Here is a 27196-nt window from a genome sequence, read left to right as displayed (position 1 = left end):
ACATAAAAGACCTCTCATGCGGTACTAGAGCTGTTTGGTCACCCAGGCCCTGTACTGGGATTCCCCGAGCCCCAGTTCTGCGCGGACCTGCTGTATGACCTTAGGTCACTTACGGTTTTTCTTTTCCCCAACACGACCTTTCTGTTAGGGTGGGGAATTAAGCACAGAATTTCCATGAAAATTAGAAGCCTAGATCTGAAACATTTTTCTTGAAAACTGCAAGCCCTATAGTATAAGGATTGAATCTTGCTACGTTTTCATAGCACGCCTAAAAACCAATGGTCTCTCTCTTGGGTAGGCTATCTAGTTACTGACACAACACAACTAAGTAACAGCCTATGTTTATCATAAATCTGATCATATCAAAGAGCCACACCATCAAGTGCTCACTGTTCACAGGCTACAGGTTTTAACTTCTCAGTCACTGCTTTTTTTTTTTTTTACAGCCCTTGATGATTCCTGTAAAATTGCTGATAAAATATACAGTTGGTTACCTAAGTGAAAGCCTTTTCATGTTTCTGGAACAGTATTTGCTGCAGAAAAATAAAGCTTTTATGAACTCCCTTTCTAAGGAATTCAATGTCCACTAGTATCTTCTTAGTTTATCTGTCCCCAAAACTGAAAACACCAGGTAAAACAACTATTCCCACCTTGGCAGTCCTCCTGATAAAAAATACCTTTTACTTATATTTCAAAAGAGGAAAATACTAATATCCCTGAAGGCACTTACTGAGATACCTTCAATTTTTAGAGGTTTCTTGTCCAAATAAGATTAGAAATAGACCCCAATAAAGTTATTCTCACAGGCATATCAGTGCTGAGTATGAGGTGAACGTCCCAGCACTTTATTTCGGCTGTCTGTATAAAATGTCCGGTTTTGCATTCCTTTAATAGATTTGGATTAAAGCCCAGCTGAAAGTGGCATCACAGTAATCATATTTCAGATAGAGCACAGGCTGATTTTATGAAGGAGAACAAACCACTCCAGATCTCAAATGATGTACTTGAATCAGAATATAAATGTTTTGTGTTCTCTTATTTTCCTTTGTGAGCTGCAGGTCCTCAGTTTACGTATTAAAAGATGACACATTCCCCCCCTCCCCATTTGATACGATATACAAAAAATGGAAGGATGCACTTTGTTCAGTGATGTGCTTTATGGATCTGCAAACATGAGAGCTTTATGCACATTACAGTTATTTTGATCCAAATCTCCCCTTTCTCTTGCTCGGGGCTTATTTCAAATCAGAGGGATTAAATATATTTTAAAGTTATTTCTTTTAGAAGCAAAAATCTGTATAGCAATAGTGTGTATTGGTATTTCCTCCCCACACACATTTCTGGAGTTATTTGAAAGTTTATTTGTGTACAATGAAAGCAAAACAGGAAATATTCTGTAACATCTACATATTTAGAAGAGAACAACAAATGGAATGCAACTGGCCTCTTACCTCTTCGTATCTGTCAAACACAGCTCCGTCTTGCATAAAAGAGGGAACTGGCTTCTGCCAGTTGAATTCATAAGGTTTTGCCATGATTACAGAAGAAAAACCTGAAATGGAATGAAAAAGCAGAGTTCAATTACTGTCTTTTAATGGACTATTTCAAAGTCTAAGCAGGCAAAAAGTGACTTTTAGCTTTTTCTTTCGCACAGAAGTATTAAAAAGTCACAATGCATTTCCAAGGCAAGAGTCTTCCTCATAAAACTATTTTTGTTTCATAACTTTCAAATGAAAAATACTTGTAAAACGTGTGTCTGAACTTAGTCATTTGAAAAAGTGCTTGCACTATAACATTGCTTTACTTTAAATACCTGTCACATCACTTCTAGAGCGTAATGAGGCTGGGATTACTGCAGCCCTGGGTAACACAGGCTACTACAACCTGTAATATACACAAGTGCTTCTTTTTTTGCAGGAAAACATCAGATCCTACACAGACAGATTTTATTAATATTCTAAATTGCATACTACGTAGACAAGCCATACTTTTCCTCCGTGTTTTGTATGCCAAAATCCATTTATATTAAACAAAGCCCTGGGTATTTTCAGTGCTATTTTATACATAACTCAAGACATGGATAATATATACGTCAAAATTCATAGGGAGAAAAAAACCTATTTAGGGATATAGGCTATTAAAAAAGAATAGCTAGTAGTACTGTGCATTTCTGCAAGTTTAGGAGTGTGAAAAAAACTTAATTTAGAATATAATACAGAAGCCATAACATACGGACCTTACAATAAAGACTATCAAATTATTCAGTATCCTTTCCAATACCTCGGTGCCTTATAGGTTATACTGCTTTACACCAGAAAATGTCCCAAACACGTACTCTGAAGCACCGAAGTTGATTTTATCTGAACTAAAGTGCATCTGCGTTGCTCCTGCTTACTAATGCCACCCAGGACACACAGCATCTTGGTTATTCCTTTATACGCTGGACCAGAAAGTCTTGCGCGAGAGGGAATACACTTGGCAGCAGCAAGGTAAGACTGACTCCCAGATGGCAGTGAACGATTCTGTGAAATGGTATATTGAGGATGAACAGGGCACGCACGCGGTCACCATCATCGGAGCCCACACGCTACTGCCTGTCTCACAGGTGGCCATGGCCTTGCCTCCTCCGCTTGTCCTAGCCCTCCTCTGACAACCTTCATCTCCCATTGACCACGTCTAGCGGCAGAACCAGCGCGGTTCTTACTCCGTTACAACGCAGGCGCCCAGCCCAAGCAAAGTTTGTCTTAAGTGAGAAGGATAAAACGCATACATAAAATTGCAGGGAGAACATGCCCGTCTGTGTAATCTATGCTACGCAAGCCATCTTTGTAGTGTTTGCGTATGCCAAAACTCGGAACAGCAGACTAAAATATTACCAATTAGGTAACAATGCTTCCACAACGTTCTCAGACAGAAACGTCTACTTTAACTGAACTTTAAACCCAGAATAGATGCAAGTGTTTAAAAATAAATTAAGAATTTTGTAGTATCCTCCTTCTCTGTCTTGTTCTCATTCAAATAAAAATGTTTTAACAAGAAAAAGAACAACAAAAGAACTCAGAGGATACTGTTAAAAGGCTGTCAAACACTGTCTTTAAAAACAGTTACTTTTGATAGTTTTCTACCGAAAAATCCCCATCCTTACTACTAAAAAAAAGGCAAAATACATTTTGATGCTGCCCGTCTTTTGGTCATTGATACAGGAATATCAAAAATACATAATAACATGTTTCCAAAGCCTTGGGAATAAGAAAATTAGTTCATCCTCCATAACTGTAAAAAATACAATTTGACAGTTACATATGTATCACCATCAAGTGTTTGCTTTTGTTGAAAATGGGAAGAAAACTCAAAATAACTTATTTGTGCTCTCCAATTAAAAAAAAAAGAGGCTAAACAGTACTTAAGATCACTCATCTGTACTTTTTTTTTTCCCCCGATAAAGAGGTGCTTTGAACAAAATAGAGGACAAGGAACTAGGGCCCAGAAGCCATCAGCTACATTTAGTGTCTTATCAAAAACCCCCTTTTCTTTTTGCCAGCCCCGTGCGCTTGGCTCTCACCACTCTGTAATTCTTCATGAGGACCATGAGATGTTTTGACGCCCTTTCAGGGAATGTGCCAAATCATTGGATTTTTTTTTTTTTTTTTTAAATACACCCTAGAATTTTAGGGTCTCTTCCAGTTTCAATCAGCATAAAGCTGCTTTTTCCTCATTCCATGAAGGACATAGCAGGACAGCCACCCCATCGCAGGAGCACGATGGCGTCTAGTTTTATACAGCTCAGAGACATCACGCAGTAGTTCAAGTATAATCACAACACATGGAAAACTTAGTGGTTGTTCTTAGATCAAAGCCACATTTAGAGAAACGCAGCTTCAGAAAGCTGTTTTCTGACTTCATGGGCTTTGTTAACAGCAAAGTTGAAACCAGAACCAACAAAACCCCATATTATACAACAAATACTCAAAGGTCTCGGAAAAAATATCCCTTAGATTGAAGGAAACTTAAAACATTCACACCTGAAGTGCTAAACACCCCATTTTTATGGCGTATTGCCCATTCCCTTATCTGTTTAAATGACTTCTACTGTCAGAATTTTCCTAAGAAGAAAAGTTACTTCAAATACGAGAGGTAGTTCGTGCAGCAACACGCGCTGCCAGCGTGTGAAGTCCTTCTGGGAAAAGCAGATGCATGCTGTGCTAAAACATAAGAGATGTGATGACACTTTTAAGACTGTGAAGAATACTCTGCCATAGTCCCCAGCCTACAGGCATGGCCTTTACCTTTACCCTTTTTGACTGACATTGAACCCCACACAGACACAGATTTTAAAACGTACAAGCTCTGCAACTGCTCTGAACTCCCGTATAAGACACGCAATAACATTCTGTCCAGCATCTGGCACTCTGAATCCTGGATATAAAGAGTGCTTGAACAGACATTTATCTTTCACAAAGACTAATCACCTTAGCGCTGCAAACACGCACTTTATTACCAATTTGAACTTTGCTGAGTTCATCATCCAGCCACCGAAATATAGCTCTGTAATAATCGCTCCTTTACAGATATCTTCTCCTTGTCTGGGTGCTCACACAGCCTGATGAAGGTGTCTCGTTACTTCATCGCTGATAAATTAAATAGATCGAGCTCTTCAGTTTCTGCTGCAATGCATACTTTTTAAGCCTTTGAGTCAGCCTGAGCCCTCTCCACTTTTCCAGCCGCCTTTCTGAAATCAGGCACCTGGACCAGGATACAATAGCCCAGCACAGCCCCCTGTCATACAAACCAGAGGTACTGCCTTTTTTCTTATTTGCATAAGCTTGCGTTTAGCCGCAAGAAAACACGCTTGATTGCTCATAATTTATCAAGCAATCAAGTTCTGTCTCAGGGACTCAAGCTCATTGTTATTTACCATCTTACCGATCTCTTCTCTAGCTCCGCTCTCCCACAGGTCAATCCCGTTTACACATGAACTGAGACAGATGAAGTGCGAGGGAAAGATGGCTTGAGGACATCGAGCAAGGACTCCGGTGAATTATAAAAAACAAGATTTTTAAGCCATATGCTTTGGCAGCTGTGCAGAAGGTGAAGAAAATTCTCTCTGCCTTTAGAAAAGCTCTTTTCAGTCTCTCACATTTCTTACACTCTTCTCAAAAATCCATTCTTCCGTAACCCTGTTAGCTTTTAAGATCACCATAAGAAAATACAAAATATTGCCCTGTCAGTCTTTGGGGCTCTGTTAAGCTTCAGAAATTTTCAAGGAAAGTAAAATGCAAACCAACCTCACCCAACAAACCCGAACAAACAGGACATTCTAACATTCACATGGTTGCAATTACATACATCCCTATACCATCACTATGATGAGAATCAAGAATTACTCTCTTTAAAGAAATTTAATAACAATGAAATGTGTGAAGATTCAACTGGGAGAGATTTAGGAACTAAATTTAAAGACAGTAAAATTTTAATTTTAAAACTTTTAAACAGCCTTCAAAAATTAAAATCAAAATCTTCTCACTGATTTAGGGTTCTTAAAGTATAAAAATGCCTTGGAATGCATACCAGTCACAAAAGCAGAAAGAACGCTCATGTAAAATACACCTCAGAACTTAATCAATGACCACAAGGGAGAAGTAGGTGAAGTCTTGCAAGTGCAGTAGTTAAATGCCTTTTGGGCTATCTCCCTTTCTTTCAACACTGATTTCTGCCTGAAGACATGATTTGGATCACGTGAAAAAAAGTACCTTTTGATTCACCTGGAGTACCCGGAGTGAGGACACAAAATTAACCTTATCCAGAGTAGCATTATTTAACATAGAAATCTTCCTCTCTTGTAAACTTGGCTGCACTAAGCTAAATCTGGGGTGTGGGGGGTGGAGGGACTATAAATCATGTTTTTTCGTTCTTTGACCAAAAGAAGGACAAGGTGTGGCTGAACAGGAGGAGGAAAAGATTCTGTTAATACAAAGCAGACAAATGTTTGGGGAAAGAGGTGATATTCTAAACTAAGCCACAGGGCTGGCTAGCGTGATGGATAGGATACTCCTTGGATCCCATAAACATCCTGTCAATGTTGAGACACTGTTGGAAAGGACAGCAGTATGCCTTAGAGCTGACCCCCCCTGCTTAAAACACACTAACTCGCAATTTCCGCAGTTTGCTTAGCCCTGAATATCATAGCAATACCTGTAAATTTTTTTTTAGAAATTATTATTTTTGCCTCTGGAACGAATCACTATTTGCTGAGTGAAAAGCGAGGAGGCCCCACACTTTGTGTTTGCCGTTTCACCACTTCCCTCTTCAAATCACACCACCCAAACCTGCACCAGTTACTGGCTTCGTGGGTTTCAAGGGCGAAGCACGAGCACGCACGAAACACTATGGAGTTTAGTGATCTTGCTCGGGCACATATATTTTTCTTACAGATATAAGGAAGCAATTTAAAAAAAAACAACAAAAAAACCTAATGCATTTCGCACTCTTCCCTGACTTGAAGTACATATGTCCTTCACCACCACTCCTCTTTGGTAAACAAGGTTCCTCATAACCTCTCCTATGAGGACAGGCTGAGAGAGTTGGGGTTGTTCAGCCTGGAGAAGACAAGGCTCCGGGGAAACCTTAGAGCCCCTTCCAGACCCTAAAGGGGGCCTACAGGAGAGATGGGGAGGGGCTCTTTATGAGGGAGCACAGCGATGGGACGAGGGGTAATGGTTTTAAACTGAAAGAGGGGAGATTTAGATGAGATATCAGGAAGAAATTCTTTGCTGTGAGGGTGGTGAGCCCCTGGCCCAGGTTGCCCGGAGAAGCTGTGGCTGCCCCATCCCTGGAGGTGTTCAAGGCCAGGTTGGACGGGGCTCGGAGCAACCTGGTCTGGTAGGAGGTGTCCCTGCCCAGGGCAGGGGGGTTGGCACTAGATGATCTTTAAGGTCCCTTACAACCCAACCCATTCTATGATTCTATAACAAAGACAACAAAATCTATATAACCAGACCTCTATAACTTTATGGTATTTTTATAGAGTTCATCCCAGTTCAGAAAGCCTACCCGCAGTGTTGTGGACTAGAGAGAGAAACTAGCTGCCTAAGGCTAAACAGCCCATGCAACACTGAAATTCTTATAAAAAAGCCCCCTTCATTTTTTAATGAGGCTCTAAAGTACTTTCACATTCAAATACTACAATTGTTTCTAGAGATTTGCAGGAAGAAAACTCAGTTCATCACACATTTACTTCTCAGCATCAAACTTACTTGGCCATTCACGTACCAGCACTACACCATATGCGAAATGCAGACAAGGTGTTTTTTTAAACACAAAGCTTTGGTTACTGCACTAGAACTTAAAATTCAGAGTACGTTTTAAGAAAATTTAGAAAATAAAAACCACTACAGTATGAGTCCTATGTATAAAGTAACGGTGAGAGCCACGTTGCTGAATTTCTGCAGTACCCACACTGCAATTCAAGCAATTGCCAGACTCCACAGCTCTCCAGGCTCTTCCATGGTCAGCATGGCTGCTTTTTTTTTTTCCCCTCCATATTTTTTAAAAAGAGTGCTTTTTCAGCAGGTTATTTTTAAACATATTAAACGCAAGCTACTTAAAACAGTTCTCTCAAAAACATGGGGCCAGAAGCAACAAAAGACATACAACAGAGCTGAGGCACTGAACGTGTATTGTCTGGTAATGGTCTCAATTTCCACTTTGTCTCATTTTCCATTTCGTCTTAATTGCTGGAATGCACTGGCATGCAGGGGCAGCTAGGAGGTTAGACCAAAACAAGGAGTGCCCTGTTCTTAACTAACCTCTTCTTCAGCATTTCACACAAGTTCAGGGAGGCTGCCCACGGCAGACCTCTGCTTCAGGCTAAGACATGAGTCCATCTGCTACTGACAGCACAAAACAATTGCTTATGCCATAGTGCTGAAAATGAGACGGTCCTGCCTTAACTTAAGGTCCAAACTGTGCTTCAGGCATCACTTCTGATGACAGCCATCATCTCTAACAAGCAGAATTCCTAGGACAGACCACAGGACCCAAACATGACCTTCCAGCTTCCTTCAATGTTTTTCTTCTTGTCCTAAGGCCTTCGTAGTTTGTTAATATCTACAGTTTTTCCCAGCCTTCCCATTCATTCTAGAACTCTCATTATCTGCCATAAGTGCTTGCCAGCCATCCTTTTTGGGGGGGCATGCCCCCTTCTGAGAAGTGAATGGTATGTAAAGAGGCGTACTGGTGACGTCAATAAACTGGTAGGATTGCAACAGTATAACCAGGCTATGTTCTGACAATTAGAAATATATTTAAATCAAGCCATTACAGAAAGTAATCCCAGTCAGATGATTCACTCAGATCTAATTCCTCACAAACTTCTAAATTAATTGATTTAGCAGGAGCCTGCCTAACAGGACGAGAGACAAAACCCTAGGAGTGCCCGTCAGCTTGGCTTTGCGCAGTGCAGACCAACAACTTAATCCTGCACATACTGACAAACCTCATAAAAAATAATCTTAAACAAGTGTTTACAGTAGCATCAGGAATATTTCAGAAGAAAGAAAATTTCCAAATTCTCTAAGAGAACTTCCATAGAAGTTGCTAGAAACTCAAAGTTCATTAATTCTCAAAAATAAATGTGATACAACAGACATTATATAGTCAATAAATTTGATGCAAGAAACAGACTATTTTTAATAAATTCTATAATTTTTGTTGGACAGAAAAAAATAAAAAGCCTTGATTGTCTCATAATGTTAAAAGACAGCTTAATCAGGCTAATACTAACACAGAATCAGCAGAAAAATCCAACATAAGAAATGCTTATACGTGAGAAAGTAACTACCAAATTCCCCCCAAAACCAAAACCAAACCAATACCAGTAAGAACAAAACCATCTAATTTTGTCACCTGCTCAAATGCTAATCCTACCAGTCATGGTTGCCTCTTTCATCAATGGAGCTGAATCTTCTGAACCTAAGTTAAGGGCTTTTCTTTCCAACCTATTAAGGAGCCTAACTTTGATGGCATGAATATCACTCCATTGAAAAATAACTAATTAATACAATTAAGCCACCTCATCCTCAGAACAAGAACCTGTAGTCTCGAGAAGGCGAATTATTTCTATGCTCAGCAGCAACCCAGAATCACTGGAGCAGTTTTTCCCTTTTGAATTGATCCAGACGGATGGTCACGTGGCTTCTGATAGGATTGGGATCAGTCTTTGCGGGCCACCATTGTGAACTAACGCTCTTAGCTTCACTGGCTGACCAAGATGAGCCTTTAGATAGGTGCCACTTGAAACGCCTGGAAAAACAAATCAACTCAGCAATTTCAACATCAAAGTGTTAAAATTAAAAGCTAAGTTTTTACTCAAGGAAACTCTACTGCAAGAACAGAAGCCCATCTATAGATATTTCTAGGAAAAGTATAATTTGAACTGCAAGACAAAATGCAGGCTTACTGTAACTGGAAGGTAGTAAAAACTTAAATGGTAAAAAATAATGAACCATATATACAAAACTATAAATTTTACTGAATAAGTAAAGTTATTTTTAATGTTGTTCTTCCCCTCTGATAGAAAATTTTGTGTTCACATTTTCCTTTTTACTAACAGTAAAGGCACGGATCTTCCCAAAGGATGACTTCAGGAGCGGACGTGCTCATAATGCTGTCAATGGTACAGAGAATTTAGCAATCTGGCTAATCAAAAGATACAATAAATGACAATTTCTTTTCATTTACATGTATTATTCAGTATCCATCCAACAGTAACTTTTTGCTTTTGACCTGCCAAGTGAGCTTCATTTCATAATGTGAGGATATGATTAAGAATCTTTCTTAGAACTTTTCCTGCTATGTCTCATTCCAATAATAAACACTAACCACATATAAAATTAAGTTGTCTAGAAATGTGGAAGAGGCTACAGATTTATCTGAAGTAGAACTGTTAGAGGCATTCAAGATCTATTTTCAGTATTATGTCAATCCCATTCCCTGGAAGCAATCTCCTCCCCAGGTAGTAATAGAGAACGAACTGGATTTTGATGAAAGCAATGGTTTGTGTAATAGTTCTCAAGATCTTTTCTGAACTGCTATGGCATCTGATGTACGTGTACAATGTATCTTGATTTAACCAGCAGTGACTTTTATTAAGTTTAATTACTTCACTCTGTGGCTTTCAACTGAAGATAGTGTTAAAACAAAGGCTAGTTCATGGAACAATAATAATTAGAAAAAAAAGCACAAATATGTAGCACTTGCAAAACTTAATTTTAAGTATTTTCTGAATTCCTTAAGCCCAAATTCTCTCTTTACAGTCTTGTAAAATCTGAAACCTTGTATAATTACAGCTATGAGCCCTAAAGGAAAGGGACTTGTCAGATTTATTCAAAAAACAGTCTTCAATATGCTTTTTGGATGACTAATACCATACTTAATTTCTGCTGTTGTTGTTTAATCTGTAGCTGACCGATACCACATCCTTTAAGTCAGTGAGCAGTGCTTCTCCCTTTTAGGTACACCTGTATGAAGTATTTGTGTCAACTATTTTAATTAAAATCATGAGGGATTTTGACATTTAGAACTCCAGTTTCTTCTTTTTAGCCTTTTTCTGGAGCTTAGTGCTCTAAAAGATCTCACGCAGAAATGATTCCTGTACTTTAACGTGATAGGAAGACATAAATACATGTTTGAAATTAAAATCCTCAGAAGAATGGAGGTGAGAGTAAAGACAAACACCAAATAACCTTAACTGAGCACCATTCCTGTTATGAATGATCCCAGCACATAGAACAACCGCAAAATTCTAAGATCGAATTATTAACTACAAACATCGTAGAAGAGGCAACACAAACTTCCAAAGGAGTTTAACATCGCCAGTCTTTCATTCAGTGCAAGGAACAGTTCTAGAAATAAGACAAGCTAGTACCTCAAGCAAAAACAAAACAGACGACAAATATCTGCTGCTCCATGACCACGTCCTGAGGACACAGTTGTCTGTTTCCAAACAATGACACAGACTCCGACCTTGTATTAATAAAATGTAACGAAAGGTCAAGATCACATTTTTGTAATAACTTCTAAATCTCTGTGTGTTTGAAATAATCCCTTCTATGGTCAGGTACTTTAGTTCAAACCGAGCTTTATTAAAGTTTTGACATGACTTAATATGAGTTTCTTCAAAATACACAGATATTTTAAAAACTAATAAGCCGTTGAGGAACATAGACGTTACTTTAAAATCTAAAATTAGGAAAGTGACATTGTAATTTGCAGGGTTCAATTCCGACTGGTTTTCTAGACGATTTCTGAGAGAGTATGAGTTAGCCACGTTGCTGGCTTAAAATTTCAGGCAAAGCTCAGGTGATCATCATTGGCTCTTCCAGTCGTCTAAAATGCACGAATAGCAAACAGCTGCACCCAGTATTTGACAATCAGGAGTCTGTTAAAAGCAGGTATTTGTTGAAAGTTTAAATTAATTACCAATTTCTTGGTACCCTGGATAAATCCTACAAACTACAGTCACCATGAAAATACAGGGGGTTTTATACTTTTTAGGTGAGACTGTCATTGTACAATTTAACCCATGGCAGTGGTCAGTAAATGTCTGTATCTATCTTAGAAGTCATAATGCTGCTCAGATTCCATCTCAGCAGCCACCTTACACCCTAGGGATAGCAGGTTTTGCATCCTCTTCTTTAAACACGGAAAGATAATATGGAATGAAAAGCAAAAAACACAGACCTAGTATCTGCATTTGATCAGTACACTCCTTCCTTCCTTGCCCCGGTATCTTCCTTTTTCTTGTTTTCATTACTCTTTACTTCCCCCGTTATCCTGCGCGCTCGCACGTTGGCTCGTGCCCTGAATCAAGTCTCAGCTGGGAGGTGGGGGAATGCAGGCGTGGTATTATCAGCTGGTTGGAATGGAAATCATCCATCACCCCTCTGACCACCCAGCCCCAGTGGCTGCGGTAAATCCAAACGCCGGGTAGCGGAGATTTGTAGGTGCAGCTTTTCTTCCTTCCTCAGTTCTGTGACACAACTTGAGCTCTAGTAAGAGCAGCAGCAGAGCAGCTGTAACCTGCCCTCACTAACGCGTGGCTGCAGCAGACCACAGCTCTCTCAGAGCTTTAGGTTGGCTGGTTTCATTTTATTTTTCTACCAATATTTCAAGTTCAAATCACAGAAAAAAACAGAAAGAAACAGAACATACTAATGGCCTTTAATGAAGGCTCTTTCTCTGACTCCTCCCAGGCACTATGAGGGAAAGAAGCGCAGGTGGTGCTCATGGTGTGCACTTCAACATTACTGTGCAAAAAGCAGATCTATGAATCGGGATGACATTTAACAGATGGGGAAAATATAATCATAAACCGTCTGGCCTAAGCACTGTTGTATAGGCTCAGCTTGTCTATCTTCCTCATTCTCAAACACTCTACCTGTTGTATGCAGGAGCAACGTTCATCACCTGTTGTTCAGGAAAAACAAAGCCCCTTTGGGCGAGCTGGAAGTCACGGGATCTGGTTTACAGCTGATGACTAGCCAGACATTTTGCCATTTCCCATTTTCCCACTCGAAAGAATGAGGCTAGCAAGGCTTGTCTTAATTACACACTTAGTGATGGTAATTATTTATCTATATAGAGAGTTCAAAATCATTGACAGCAAGACATCCCAGAGCTAAAAGTTATATTATGGTATACACCTCTCATCACCAATAACATCCAACATTAACTCGTTACTAAACAACTGGGGGTTTTGCTGAAGATGAGCTTGCCAAAATGTATCACAACTAGCAAAGGCTAAAAATAAAATGCTGCCTATAATTTGGAAATCCAGAAGCCCTCTTTCCAGCAGGACAGCTGTCCAAACATGGACAGCCACGCTGGAGATATACCAGGTCATCAGCTATTTATAGCTTTACTTTCCTAGAGATTCAAGGGGCAAAGCAACTGCTTCTGAACTTTAAATTATTATTGTTACTTCATTATCATAGGTAGGTGGCAGAGTAAGCATTTGTTCAAAATTTGTTTCAGCCAGATTTCTTTTTAAATGGCTGTTGTGCCACTGCCCAGAAGCTCTGAAAGCACTGGAGACAGAGTAAGAACGATTGTGCAGGTAATGAGAGAAAGGATAAAATAAATAAGCATCGCCAATCCTTTAGCTGATAAGTTCATAGTTAACCATGAACAAAAGATGGGGATGCATAAAACATGGCATCACAGTCTCTCACTAATCCCTGCCTCAGAGAAACCATGCAATCTGCATATACGTTTCTACTAAACAAATATTAAAACAAGTCTCTTGACATTGTGCTATGTTTCCTGTCACATCAGTTGTTATCAAATTGACAGTTGTTGTCTCTCCGCGTAAAATGAGACTGTGTGAGACATCTGAGATAAACTTATCTGATAAAACAGTTCAGAGTGCTAATATACTCATTACTGAGGTATTCAGTTGTTTACATTACTTGAGAACAACATCCCTAAAATGTCTTTCTGAATATTAATGTATCGCTTGTTTAAAAAAACAGGGCAAAACCAACATGTCAGCGATTGAAAAGAGGGGTGGGAGAGAGTTCCAAGTCAGCGGCCTCTCCAAATCTTCCTGCTGGATGCGTTTTGGCTTGTTCAACTATTCATAATATATATGAAAATTTCTGGAGGAAAGGCATCTCAATTTTTGTATTGCTCCAAATGGATGATTTGACACAGTATTCCAAAAGGGATAAAAACGAAAGCGTTGGTATGTAACCTATTTGTCCAGTATGGAGACAAAAAGGAGAGCCAGTCTCTGCCAGTCAGGAGTGCTGGTATGACATGCTGGCGCACACAGCCCATTTTGAACACTGATTTGACATCTCATAATAAACAGCTGGCTTTACAGCATGCCGAGAGGTTCAATTTGTTCAGATTTTTCTGGACAAACTGGAGACGCCAAAGTCAAGGGACTTTTCTCTAAATTCCTAACATTAAGACGCAATGCAGCGGTGAAGACAGGAAACAAAAGGGGGAGCTGTCACCTCTCCAAGCTTCCTCATCACTGTTCTTTAGTGTCACCTGCAGTGTCACCTGCTGCTGGGACCTCCACTTCTACTGAGGTGGGAAGGGACACGGGTAGTATGAGCAGAGGAGACCTCTGCCCGCATGCTGAGACAGGTACATCATGGCACATGCTCACGTAGGCAGGAAGATAAGCAGCGCTTTCTCTTCTCTCCCTGGAAAGGGGAGAGTATGCACATCATGCTGGAATATGAAGACACTCTCGATTCTGGATAACCATTAAGGGAGAAGGACATGAAAGAGATGTGAGGGGAAGAGCCCAAGAATTGAAAAGAGGAGGGAACTAACAGCAGAAAAAAAATATGCGGAAAGCAAGGATGGGATGTCTGACACCGATGCAGGCTTCGACAGAATGATGAAGTGCCTGAGACAATACAGCTAAAATGAAAAGGGAAAGTGGCAGCATTTTCACAGTGCTAGAAAAAAAACAGTGGGTACTTTGGAATAGCTGAAATGGAAACGGTTTGGGATAGGACAAGTAAGACTATTTTTAGAGATTATTCCAAGTATGAAGCTGGGTTTCTACAATAAGGCTGGAAAGGAAGGAACAGGGTGGAATATACACTAAGAAAGACCAACAAAACAAAATGCCGGTGTCTATCTGTGTGGGGTAAAGAAGAGGCAAGAGCAGTGCCAACATTCCAGGCAATAGCAGAGTGGGGTTATTTATTGTGACACCTCGGGAGTGGGGATGGCAGTGCTCCCGGAGACGAGGAGTTCAGCATTCCCCCGTGCTGCAGACAAACCAAACCAAGGGATGCATGGGCAAAACGCCTGGGAAAGTGAAAGAACTGATTCTGGACGAGAGGGTGGAGGTCAGAGGCAGAGGAGTCCATCTGGAAGCCATCAGATGCAATGGAAATCAACAGATGCAACTTGTTACACCACGGAAATTGATAAATGGACCCTACAGAGACAAAGAAAGCGCTTTGCCATTTGCCCTGGCTGCAGGCACCGAAGCGTTCTGTGGTGCTTAACTGATGCTGCCCCTAACCACTCCGGCCTCCTGCAGCTTCTAACAAGTGGCACAGGCACTCATCAAGTGCAATGCCCATCAAAATCAAGAGCAGTGTCACACGCAAAGCACATAAAAAGTAAGGGTAACATTTTTACATGTCTAAAACCAGCTTTGCTTTATATTTCACCATTAAGCATTTCCAGTATAATAATTACCATTGAAAAGAATCAAAACTTGGGCCCAGCAGGCTTTTCCCATAAGAAAACTGGTCAGCTAGTTCAGGCTGCTTTTCTTCCTGTCACATACCTATTAAATGCTCCAGACTGTTTAATGTGATAAAAATGTCTAGACTGGTTTTTGACTGAAAGCTTAAAGAAGCGAGTTCTTCGCCCTTGGCTAGCAAAACCCTTTGCTCCTTTCTTGGTAAACACAATAATGTGCATGCTGTACTTCTGCAGACCACGCGTGCTGCAGACACACAATAAATGCATTTCTGCTATTTTTGTAAGTCATCTGAGATTTTAGAGACAAGCCCAGGGAAGAATATAAACACAGTATATACATACAATACTGCATACTGTTGCTTTGCAAAGAAAAATCTGGAGCTTATAATCAAAGTACAGATGCTGTTGAGGAAAAGATGATGGAGCACCTCTCAGTCCAGTGAACAAGAAAAGGAGAAAAAATAACTGAAGAAGGTCTGTTAAGATTGATAAAGAGCAAGATGCTTTGCTGAAGCAGGCAGTAAAGGTAGAGCTTAGGCAAGAAACCCCAATGGGCGCATTAGAAAAATGTGTTATCACATGTGAATCGGTGCATTCAATGCTTTGTGGTCCCTAGTCGCCTTCGGCCTTTAGCAGCTGCTTACTTTTGTATAACAAAACTTCTGACATAATTACAATCACTCTAAACTTAGATGTAAGTTAAAAATATCTCTGGCAATGAAATTACCCGGCTCAACTGGTATACACACCCTTCAGTCCTTTCTTCTTAGGCTCTATAAATCTGCATCTGTGGAGTGGGTCGTGGTGAAGGAACAGGTGCATCTGATTCTTGTCAGCACGTGCGACCTGCGTGTTGGAAACTAAGCTGCATACCATGGAAAAAGCTTGAGAAGAAACACTATCCCTGGACGCACCGCGCTCTGTAGCTGACTCCCATAGGAAATACAACTTGCCAAAAGAATTAATGGACAATGTGATGTGACAGAAACATCACTTTGGCACAGTCAGAACTGGATTGTCAAATCACGTATCAAAGTCACACTTCCCATCTTCCTGCACCCTCTTTGTTCCCAGAGCAGTGTTAACATCCTGAGGACAATTTTTTTGTTTAAATGTTCTACACCCTCATCCGAGACCCTAACTAACTCTTGTTCCCTGTGATGGGACCATGAAGTGCACTGCCAGTCACAGGAGCTGAAGAAGAGACAACTGACCGTTCCACAGGAAAACAACTAAGGGCTTGGGAATATCTATGGGAAGGTTGTTTCAAGGAAAGAAAAGCTTTTCCACATTAAAAAACTGTGGATAGAAAGATCTGTACAGTAAAGCTACTGGCCCACCACTGAGCACTTCTGGTTTCCATTCTCCTTAAGATACTATTTTCCCTCTGTCACAATGCTCCCCTCTGTTAAAAGCAAGAATGGGGTTATTCAGCATCACCAGGAAAGGTGATTTGATTGTTTTTGAAGTACTCGGATACTATACAATTACTCTCTACAATGGAGAACAGACCGAGCAAGGTGCCAATGTCTAAAATGAATCTTCTGTAAAGTAACTACGCATACAAGTTGAAGGCTTGGATCAGGAAGGTTGCATGTATGGGTTTTTTGTTTGGGTTTGGGTTTTTTTTCCTGTTTTCTTAAAATAAGTATTAATATAGGGTTTAGATCAATAAATCTTTCCTTTTATCAGCACACTCTCCTGCAGTCTTTATTTCCATACAGTTCCCATCCATATCACTTTGCATAATCATGGCCCTACTGAATTAAATCCCTTCTTTGCTCCATATATGCACAGTTCTTTGGGCATCTGAGCGAAATGGCACATGTAGGGAAAAGGGAATATATGCCCAGCTGGTGTTTCTCTGGAAAGCCCCATGCCATCCCAAGTAACACCGAGAGCGATCTGCAAGTTTTTTATGCTGAGCAGCTGGCAGAAGCCTCCTGAAGGCAGGCACCCAGGCGGTGCTTACTGAGATACCAGGTTGTTGGCAAGGTTTTTTTGGATGGGAGACAAAAGCAGCACAGGGAATAGAGAGGCTACTGCTTCTCCTGAAACAGAAGTGGCTGGCACAGAAGCAGAAAGAACAGATTTTATAGTTACAGCTTTCCCTTCCAAAGTTGCATTTCTACTGTTTTCTCAAAAATCTCAATAGCATGAGTTAAAGGCTCATGGGCCCTTAATACATGGGCTAGTTAAGGGTTAATCCAGTCAATACTGTTCACTGCACTACCCAAACTAACATGCATAAAGATTTGTGTGTAACGAAGTATGAACTAACTGTGCCCACCTCAGAGTATCCTTGATTAAGCACATTAGGGGCACGGATACCCATAAGCATCGTAAACAAGCAGAGCAGTGGGCACCACTGTCCCCAAGTTAATTGTTACCAGTGCACGTGGCAGACAACCACTTCTCAGAGGTCACCAGAGTAACCTAACTGCAGAAAAAAACAGGAAAATGCAACACACAGCTGCTTGTTCAGAGTGCCAGCAAAAACTGAGCCCTTTTGGAGCGATCGGGGATGATAAAAGGAGACGATCCAAGTCTCTCTCACTGGAAAGAGCGGTCCTAACCCCTCGTTTCAGCTTCCTTTTGGATGATACCGTTCCTGCCAGCCCAAGTGATCCCAACTGAGCCACTTCGTCTCTCTATGGTGGTGGAAAGCTGTTCACTTCTTATTTTCTGCTAGCTTTGTGCACCGTATCCCAATCGCCCAGGAGTCGAGACATGACCAGAACCAGCGCAAAGGAAAGACTGGCAGCGTGTGGCTGAGGGAAGCAAAAGCACCAACTTTTTTTGGTGCCAGCAAACTGCGATACTGGGCCAGCCAAGCTGGTTTCACCCGCACTACTGGGAAAGATCATTGTGATTTTGAAAACTGGTTGACTTTGAGTATGCTTTCTCTCGGCATTGGTTCTCTGCAGTCCATTTTTGTCAGGACTGTTAGTCTGATCTACCTATTCTCAAATAAACTTGCTATTTCTGGAAATTTTACAACAGACTGCAAACTCTGCTTTAAGTTGAAGCTTACCTGTTTGCAAAGGGGTTTAAGAACTTGTATACTGTAACGTAAAAAAGCATACTCTCAGCCCACAGCTACAGCTACCACAGCTAGTAAGCTGAAACATTTTCAAGAGCTACTTTTTTTTTTTTTTTAAATAAATCCTGTGTGAACACAAAGAAACAGTAGAACTATTAAGCTGAATAAAGAGGGACAAAATTTATTCATAGCTTGCTTTTGAAGCTATGGTTAAAGAAGAACCTGATTTTAAAGTTCAAGATGGCAACACTTGAAAATCAGGTTGAATATAAGATTATGCAGGTGCTGGATGTGATAAGCAGAGAAACTGCACTCTCCATCGGAAATCCAAATTCACACACAAGATAAGAAAGAATAAGTTACTCAGGCAAACCCAGCTCTGTGGCAGAACTATCAGATCTAGGAAACAAAGGCAACTCTTTTCAAGCTTCTATAACGGACAGTACTCTCTTACAATTACAGAAATCAAACTTCCTTTTGCTTTCAGACTGGGTCCACATAGTCACAAGGTAGTGTCATCTCTATCCAAACCTGCCTTTCTTAGAAGGTTTGGCTTTGTTTTGGAATAGAAATACGAAACCAGGATATAAACCAGGTTTAAACATCAGGATAAAAACCGCCACAAAGTTAACAAAAAGGCACAGCTATAAATAAGAGCTCCAGCCATGCTACCTGAATGCCTGTGACTGTGGTCTCTGGCATGTGCCACAAACTAAATTCAAGGAACACAAAGTCTAATCAGCAATACTACACTGCAGAGGAAAGCTGCCCACTCTCTAATCTTACCTGTGGCTGAAATTAAGACATGCCCCCACAGACCTGCTTTAGAGACGACATGCTGTACGACCAGTTCACTCAGTGCTGTTTAGAAAAATATTCTTGAAGAACATGTGCTACCTCTTCAAAATTTCAGACAACATTAAATGAGAAAAAAAATATATATTTTTTTCCTTTTTTTCCACACATGGGTGTTAAGAGACATCCCTGTTTTCCTGCAGCAAGAGTACAGAGGATTCTTGGGGAATGTGATGTCTCAATCCACCATTTTGCTCACACACAGAAATCTTCTGGCATGAATTAAGTGATGTTTCCAACTGGAACTAGGTGGTCCCTCAGTGGTAACACTGGTCAAAGATCAGGGATAGCTGATACACAAGCTGGTAACAGAGAAAAAGCAGCTCAGGCTGCAATAGCACATGAATGTTTTATTCAAGTCTTCAGTGGGCACGTTTCTGCTGTGCAGTGTAACATGTAGATGTGCGAGTCGGCTCTGAGCTGGCAGCGTTTTGCCATGCTTTCTGCCGTGCTAGAAGCAACCTCACTGCGGAGGTTAATTATTCTGCTTCTCAGCCCCGCAGAGCTCCACGTTACCACAGCTTCCAGCTCATTTAGTGCTTGCCCAGGGATCTGGGGGATTTCTACCCATTATGGTATGTAGGGCAAACATACCTTCTGCTGCAACTCTAGTGTGAATGCTGTTTCGCAGTACATTTACAGTCACTCAAAACAGGCTGGCTGAAGGTCTTAAAATATCACAAAGTGATTTTTGAAGCAAATCAGAGATGAATTTAGGCTGCAGTAATATTCTCAAAGACTCTTCAGTAACACTTGTTCAGAACAACAGCCTGCAGTTACCGAATCCTCCATAAATTACTCCTTACTAGCAGTATTGTTGGTAATACTCTTTTTCACAATGTATAAACAGCACCTGCTCCTATGTAACATACCAAGACAGTGAAAGCACAGGCGTGTCTAACAGATTTCTGTCTTCCAACTACGGGCCTCTCCAGGCAGGCGCACTACAAGGTGAGATTACTTCAGCAAAGCACGGGTGACATCCAAACCCCAGGTTTGGACTCTAGCCTTAAAAATTGAAAGTTTACTTCAATAAACCCATTGTTTAAGGATTAAGTTGAAGCTGAAACTCAGAAAACTGAAGCAAACTCAACTGTAAAAAAGTATGCATTTTTCCCCACTGACTCTAATCTGTGTTCAGCTTAGATACCACTTCTTAGGAAGACCTCAAGAGAACCCGAGAAGGCATCTGCAAGCAATGTTTCACTGTAAGCAACCCGTTCGCTAGATTCAAGCGACCCATCTTGAATAGCACGTCAAACATTTTTTTTTTCTAGTCTGCAAAAAAAATAAGCAAACAATTATAAATGGTAACAGACAACATACAGAGATGAAATAAAACTGCCCAGTCAACTTCAGGGAAGAGGCAAGTGCCTCTTTTATAAACAACGGGACAGAGAAGTGGGATGGTGGGACACCTGGGAGGGGTAAAGGATGCAAGTCCCCATCATTCTGCTGGCAGAGGATCGGTCAGTATCACCCTGTGAAAGACACTCAGTTTCATCACAATTTGCACATTTTCTGCTTCTACCAAAGCCCTTGACAGCACATCATTAAAGAAGAATCTCTGCATCCATCTTCCACATGGTTGCAAATAAAACTTGTAAATATGTCCCTGGAAAATCATTAAGATCAGAGACAAATAAATGAATGCAAACACACACAGACAAATTTTAGTTACTCCTTTTGGATGCTTCTCGAGCAGTTAGCTTGCATGGTTTCATACAGCTCTGGCTGCACAGAGAGGTCGAAGCTCTAGCAGTAACAGACGTTTATCATCAGTATAATGTACTTGGAGGCACCTTGCATGTCTCAAGTGACAAAAGCCATCTGAAGCGTTAGTAGAATTATATTTTATTCATCTTCTGATGAAGGAGGAGGAAAAAAAAGTTGCTTGCCAAACATTTACGATGGGTGCAGAATGAATCTCACAGAAGACAGCTTATAAGTTTAAGAAAAAAAAATAAAAAATTAAAAAGGAAAAGAAGAACATAAACCTAATCAGAAGGACAGAGGAATGCTCGATCCAGAATCGCTAACCTGGGAAATGTCCAGGTAAAGATTAGCTAATATTATTTGGTTTGGCTGTGAAAAATTTGCTCAGCTCTTAATTATAGACCATTTATAAAGGTTTTCGCATAGTTTCAATGTAAATGCAGTCAATAAATATTTTTTAAAACAGTGTTCTGATGCTGAACCAAATCATGACAAGAAAATATAGTTGTAAAAGGTCAGAGACGGAAAACCCAGTGGTCATACACCTTCGTGAAGATCCAGATAATCTAACTTTTGATTTTCCTCCCAGTGCAGTCCCATCTGCTTAATGAAATGGAATTTATACCTTCCTAGCAAGTGCTACTAAATTGCATTGCCTCTTTCCCATAAGATGTGCAGGATGTAACAATGGAATGTTACCTCAAAACATACAGAACCTAGAGATTCAATTTCTGCTAAACCCCATCATGGGGACTGTTTTCTTATACATAACCAATAATAAAGACCAGGCAACAGGATATGAGTATTAACCAGATATAATAAGCAGAAAACCAGAAGAAGAGTGAGAAATATTGGTGAAATGAACTGAAAGTGATAGTACTTAAGGAAGGTTTCTGTGCATTGTGGACAACATCAGGACAAACTCGATTAAAGCTAATTAATCATATCAGTAGTCTTGGATACATCACACATTCACCCCATTTTAACATCACAGAATCGTCTTTCTTTTTATCTCACAAAAGAAAAAATGTTTCAGGATTAGAGCATGTAGTTTAATTAACAGGCACTGAGAAATAATACCTTTTCTTTTTAAAAGATTAGCAAGGTGATCTTCTGTAACATCTTAATTTCACCTTGTTTTCTCTTCCTGGTGATAGATTCTTGTTGTATACACCCGATGTGTACTCTTCATATGTATAGTGCCATATTTAATACTACCTCTCAGAAAGAAGGGAAAAAAATTAAAACTAACTCGTTTCCTACTCTCATGTAACATAACATTCTTCTGCTTCATAGCAATACATAGTGACAAAATCTGTGCTTAAGTCTTATCTTATTTACTGAAAATCACTGAAATATATTTTTCAGTGTATTTCTGAAATACACTGGGCAGGAAACAGCAAAACCGAAAAAAAAAAAAAAGAAGAAAAAATATTAGGCAATGCTAGTGAACTGGAAGACGTTTTCTCCACACAAATCTTCAAATAAATAGTACGATTTCACCTGTTTCACAGACTGCTAATGGTATTTTTTTAACATAGGCTGACATATACTTAATCAGCTTCTTGAAATTAAAATGTATGTATACAGAAGGAGGAATCAATGATCTTAAATTAAAAAAGGACCATTTGACATTTCCACCTTAATTTTCAGCATATTGTATATACATTCAGCACTTCCTTTAAAAAAAAGCAAACAGAGATGAAGAGGTAGAAGGGAAAAATTCCTTTATAAATCCTTTTAGGATTAATAAATCAAATTCTAGTACAGTAATAAACTTGACTATATACAGTACTGTTCGTCAGATGGTCAGAAAGCTCCCCAGAAAAACAAATCCTCTCACAGACAAGAAAACGGCTACGAATGGCAGAAAACAGGGATGATCTAAGACAATAATTTTATTTATCATCCACCAGATGTGTAATGGTATTAATTTTATATACCAGAGGGTCTATTTTCACCAGAACACACAATCTGACATTGCACAACTACTACGTTTGTGCTTTCAGTTAAGCACCTACATATATGCAGATAGCCAGCTGGGAGAACTTTGCTCATTTAGATGTATACAACTACTTGATTTACAGGTTTGAAACCCATGGACTAACACTTCCACAGGAGCATCATCATCATCATCATCATCATCATCATCATCATCATAATAATAATAGTATTTAATGAAATGGCCAGAATCACCTCTGAGACTCCAGTAACTCACACCCTTCTGTAAACTCCAGTGAATCATTGCTTGCACAACTACATCTTTAAATAGGCTTTCAATTTTGGACCAAGCAACACGTGAAGTCAAAACCGCATCAAAGCGCAGCTAGGTCCCTGAAAGTCTGGTTCCCCTGAAGGTACTGAGGACATTGTCGTTTTCTTCCTGGGGTCAAAATTCTATCTGGATCTCCTGGTGCACTCCTCCAAAACATCCAAACATCACAAATGCTTACTAATGATTTTCCTATGTTATTCGACTTGTTCAGAAGGTCAACTTTCTGAATGTCACACACTGCCACAGTACCTACCAAACTCTTCCAGGCCAGCCTGGAAGCTCTTACCAAGTATAAAGCGTACATTTTTGCTTTTTGTCATGACGGGATTTATCCCAATCTATTTTGAGAATTATCCCCACAGAAACATCTAACAGATTTCCATTATATACAAGTTAAAGACGAAATAAGCACCTTCCTTCTACTTCATTTTAGTACTCTTCAATCATAGCTAGCAAAATTGTCATTTCTAATAGTTGAGCCGAAGTAAAATTCATAACACCATCATGTTGGATCTGCAATATTTTCATGTTAATTTGCAGGTTTCTCATTCGTTCTTATTCCATGCTTTGAATATGCTTGGATACAAAACTATTTTCCTGAGACACGTTCCAAATATTCACAATCTAAATGCTGCAGAGGAATCTGTAATTTACAGTACGACTTAAACTTTTGCTTAGCTTTGTAATTCCCTCTACAGTAAATCACCTTTATTAGGTATTCTTACTGTGAGTGCTTTACCAGAATGGTCATTGCTTGATAATAAGGCTTCAGTCACATTAAAGGTAGCGAGTCTCCTACTCCTAATTGCAGTGATCCCTTAACACAGGGGGGACAATACAAACAGATCGGGCAGGCTTAAAAGGAAAGATTAAAATCAGTACGAAGACGTCATCAAGTATAGTAGCATATCAAAGTGAGTGTCAGCTGCGAAAGACGTGACTATTGGTGAGCTATAATTATGAAGAATAAACACTAGCTCAATTTTAATCTGATTTTTTTTCAGCATAAACTCTTGCTGTCCTCTACACGCTTGGAAAAATTAACAAGTACAGCTTCTGCTACTAGATAAGATCTTAGCTTTTGGGTAGCCTTACTTCAAGTTATTTCTCTCTATAAAATGAGTAGGCTTTTCTAAATTTGATATTTATTGACTAAAAGATCCAAAGTAACCAGGAAGATTTATCTTCTGATGTGCTGCCAGCTACATTTGAAATGGCCTGTGTCTCAACAGCAGGTTTTAAGATTTCATATGTATACACACATACATATAGAAAGATAATATATACACATATAAAACTTGCATTATTCAGTGCAGAGGCTGTTTTGAGATACTTCATTATTTTCTTAGTTAATCATATTAAATTTTCTGTGCAAAATTTAATTGTTTCTAAAGGATTTAGAAGATTGCAAGTCTTAAGCCATGGGACACAGCTGTTAGTTTTAATAAATGATTGACAAATCAAATCACAGGAAGACAGTAAATATCTGATTTCAGGTAGTTTTGCAGATCGCTGAACGTTAATGTATAACAACTTCAACAATTTTTGTTATATTAAATAACGACATTAGCTTCATGAAAGATGTTTTTAAAAGGTGTGCACATCTTTTCAGACAGAAAGCTGCCAAAATTGTATAGCACTAAATTGACGGAAATGCACACCTTTTGAACGTGTCTTTAGAATAAAGTTTACATCAGAATACCTCTTCCTTCCAAAAAAACCCCACAAACCAAGCCCAAAACAACCACGACAAAACCCATTAAGTCCTTGCACTGGAGGAGTCTCAGAAAAGTCATCTACTCCATTATCCATCCCCTGGAAGGGCCGAACCCATTCCATTCTGATAAAAGTGACTAATTTTTGCATAAACACCTTCAGTGCTCCAAAGGCAACAAGCTCTGCAGGCAACCTATTCATGAGCTTTACTACCCATTACCCCAGAAAAGTTTTTCCTAGTTTAAATAATCCTCACTTCAAATATCTCCACATTACGTACCGTAGAAGGCATAGCACATGGATTTTCCTTCTCTCTCAAGTATTTAAAACCCATGGTTAACCAATGATCAATTTACCAATGATCATTTTCAGACACTATAATCTGTCTAAAAGTTAATCAACTGATAAAATGATGTAACGTTAAGGATGAGTAATGAGAGAGACAGCTGACAACACGTTCAACTCCACACAGTGTTCAGGGCAGGCAGCTTTATCTGCCTCATAGCCTGGTTGTCACTTTATGGAAAAATTAATGTCAAAGCTTACAAAGACAGTAATAATAACTGAAGAAACATCAGTTGGAAACTTGGAAGCATCTTGCAGAAAGCAGAGAAACACAGCAGACAATGCCTCATAATGCTTTTAAGTACTCAGGGTAAGATACTGGAGTGAATTTTCATATCTGTTCTTTTGTTGTCGAGTGCTGGCATCTTCTCAGAGCTCAGAATGATCCTTTGGAGCCCCAGACATAGCCCAGACCTTTGCTGAGAGACAAGCAGGCAGGCAATCAGAAAGTGGCATGCTGCTGGGAATACGCTTCCATACTGCTCATGGAAGGACAGATCTGATGCAATTCATCAAGTCTGCCTACAAGGGCTCCAGATGGCTGAGGAAAGAGAAAAGAACATTCCCATGGGAGATTTGTTCATCCATCTGCAGGAGAGACCTGCAGATCCCACTGGCACTGTCCCAAAGCACAAGAGATTATCTAGACAAGTCTGGCAACCTGCAGTCTACCTCACAGCACAGAGGGAGGTACCGAAACTGGACGTGGTCTGTATGAGCTTGCGAAGACACGTCAAATGTCTGCTGCACAATACAACACACGGGATGCCTCCGAGAGGTCTCAAGTAGGATAATACTGACATTTGAATGATACTGAAATCATTGCTTGCTCTCCCATGCACTACGTTGGCAACAAGGGGCAGCAATGGACATCAGTAAAATAAGTGTAAAGCTGATATCCAGTGGATCAGTACAGTTTTGCATCTTTGCAACAAAATGAACAGTTATGAGGCAAGGATTAAGGAAAGGAAACCTTAGGGGGGAAAAAAAAAAAAGGACAAAACAAGGTGGTAAAGTACTTACAAAATAATATCTAACGGCTAATGAGTACCGCGCTTTTAGAATAGCTGGTATTTTTTTGTTTTAACTTACATGGTTTTTTGAATGACAAATTTGAAACAAACTCTTGAGGCAATGAAGTTTTCCAGTTTCCATCTAAAAGTCATTTCTGAATAGACACACTGCTGGCTGGTGCTGCCCTTCACAACTCACGCTGTAGATGCGTAAGAGACTCAAAAGAGGCAAAGAACACAGCTGCTCAGCGAGTGTTTACTGCTAATCAATAGGGATTGTCCCTTAACGGTCTCAGAGCACACGCAAGTGTTGTTAATGTCAAAACCCAAAAAGTAGCACTGGACACAAATCAGCTGCTATCGGTTTTTCTAATTGATAACTGAATGCAATTGAAAAAAAAAAATCTAACTGGCAATCTGAATATGAAGACTTCATTGTTTCTAGGCTAAACAATCCCAGTTCATTCAATCTCTTCTCTTTTCCCAGACTCTAATCTTATTGCCTCTCTCCTTTCAACTCTCTGTTCAGGCACCATGCTTCCTCTGAGGTACTGTGCCCAACACTGGGTCCTCCAGCAAATCCTTCCTAGAATTTTGCTACCATAATCAATTAGGAAGCACACAAACTCCAGTAATTATCATTCATTCAGAAGTCATGGGGAGGACTGTAGCAAAAAAAACCAAACAACCCAACAATCCAAAACAGGCATGACTGTTAGCTTTAGTATTGAACTTGCGTTAAGCCCTGTCTCAATTTCTTGAAGACACCTAGAGAAGCTACATTCCCTTCAGGCTCTTTGGAAACTCAGCAGCAGATATTAATTTAAGAATTCTGGCAAGTTCACCGTACTTTAAATGATTTCTTTTTTTTCCCCCTGAAATACAAGCGGTAATTAAAAATACTGATTTCCAGTATGACCTATAATCAGGAATTCAGATGTGCGAGCTCTGTCAGAAATGACAAAACACGCACGCTGTGACAACTGAAACATC

General features: G+C 39.8%; 1 protein-coding gene across 10 annotated transcripts in view; it reads right to left on the bottom strand.

Annotated features, from left to right (window-relative positions):
* Positions 1-27196, bottom strand: part of PLCB4 (phospholipase C beta 4) — a 206016-nt gene that overhangs the window by 91695 nt on the left and 87125 nt on the right. For all 10 annotated transcript variants that reach the window (XM_063331252.1, XM_063331250.1, XM_063331253.1 and 7 more), the window contains one exon: positions 1452-1552. In XM_063331252.1, the coding sequence (XP_063187322.1) occupies positions 1452-1535 (84 nt within the window). In that variant the 5' untranslated portion in view covers positions 1536-1552. The remainder of the gene's footprint in view (positions 1-1451; positions 1553-27196) is intronic.

This window comes from Chroicocephalus ridibundus, chromosome 3 (genome assembly GCF_963924245.1).
Source record: "Chroicocephalus ridibundus chromosome 3, bChrRid1.1, whole genome shotgun sequence".
NCBI lineage: Eukaryota > Metazoa > Chordata > Aves > Charadriiformes > Laridae > Chroicocephalus > Chroicocephalus ridibundus.
The sequence above is the reverse complement of the archived record's forward strand: the minus strand, read 5'-3'. Positions and strand labels throughout refer to the sequence as shown.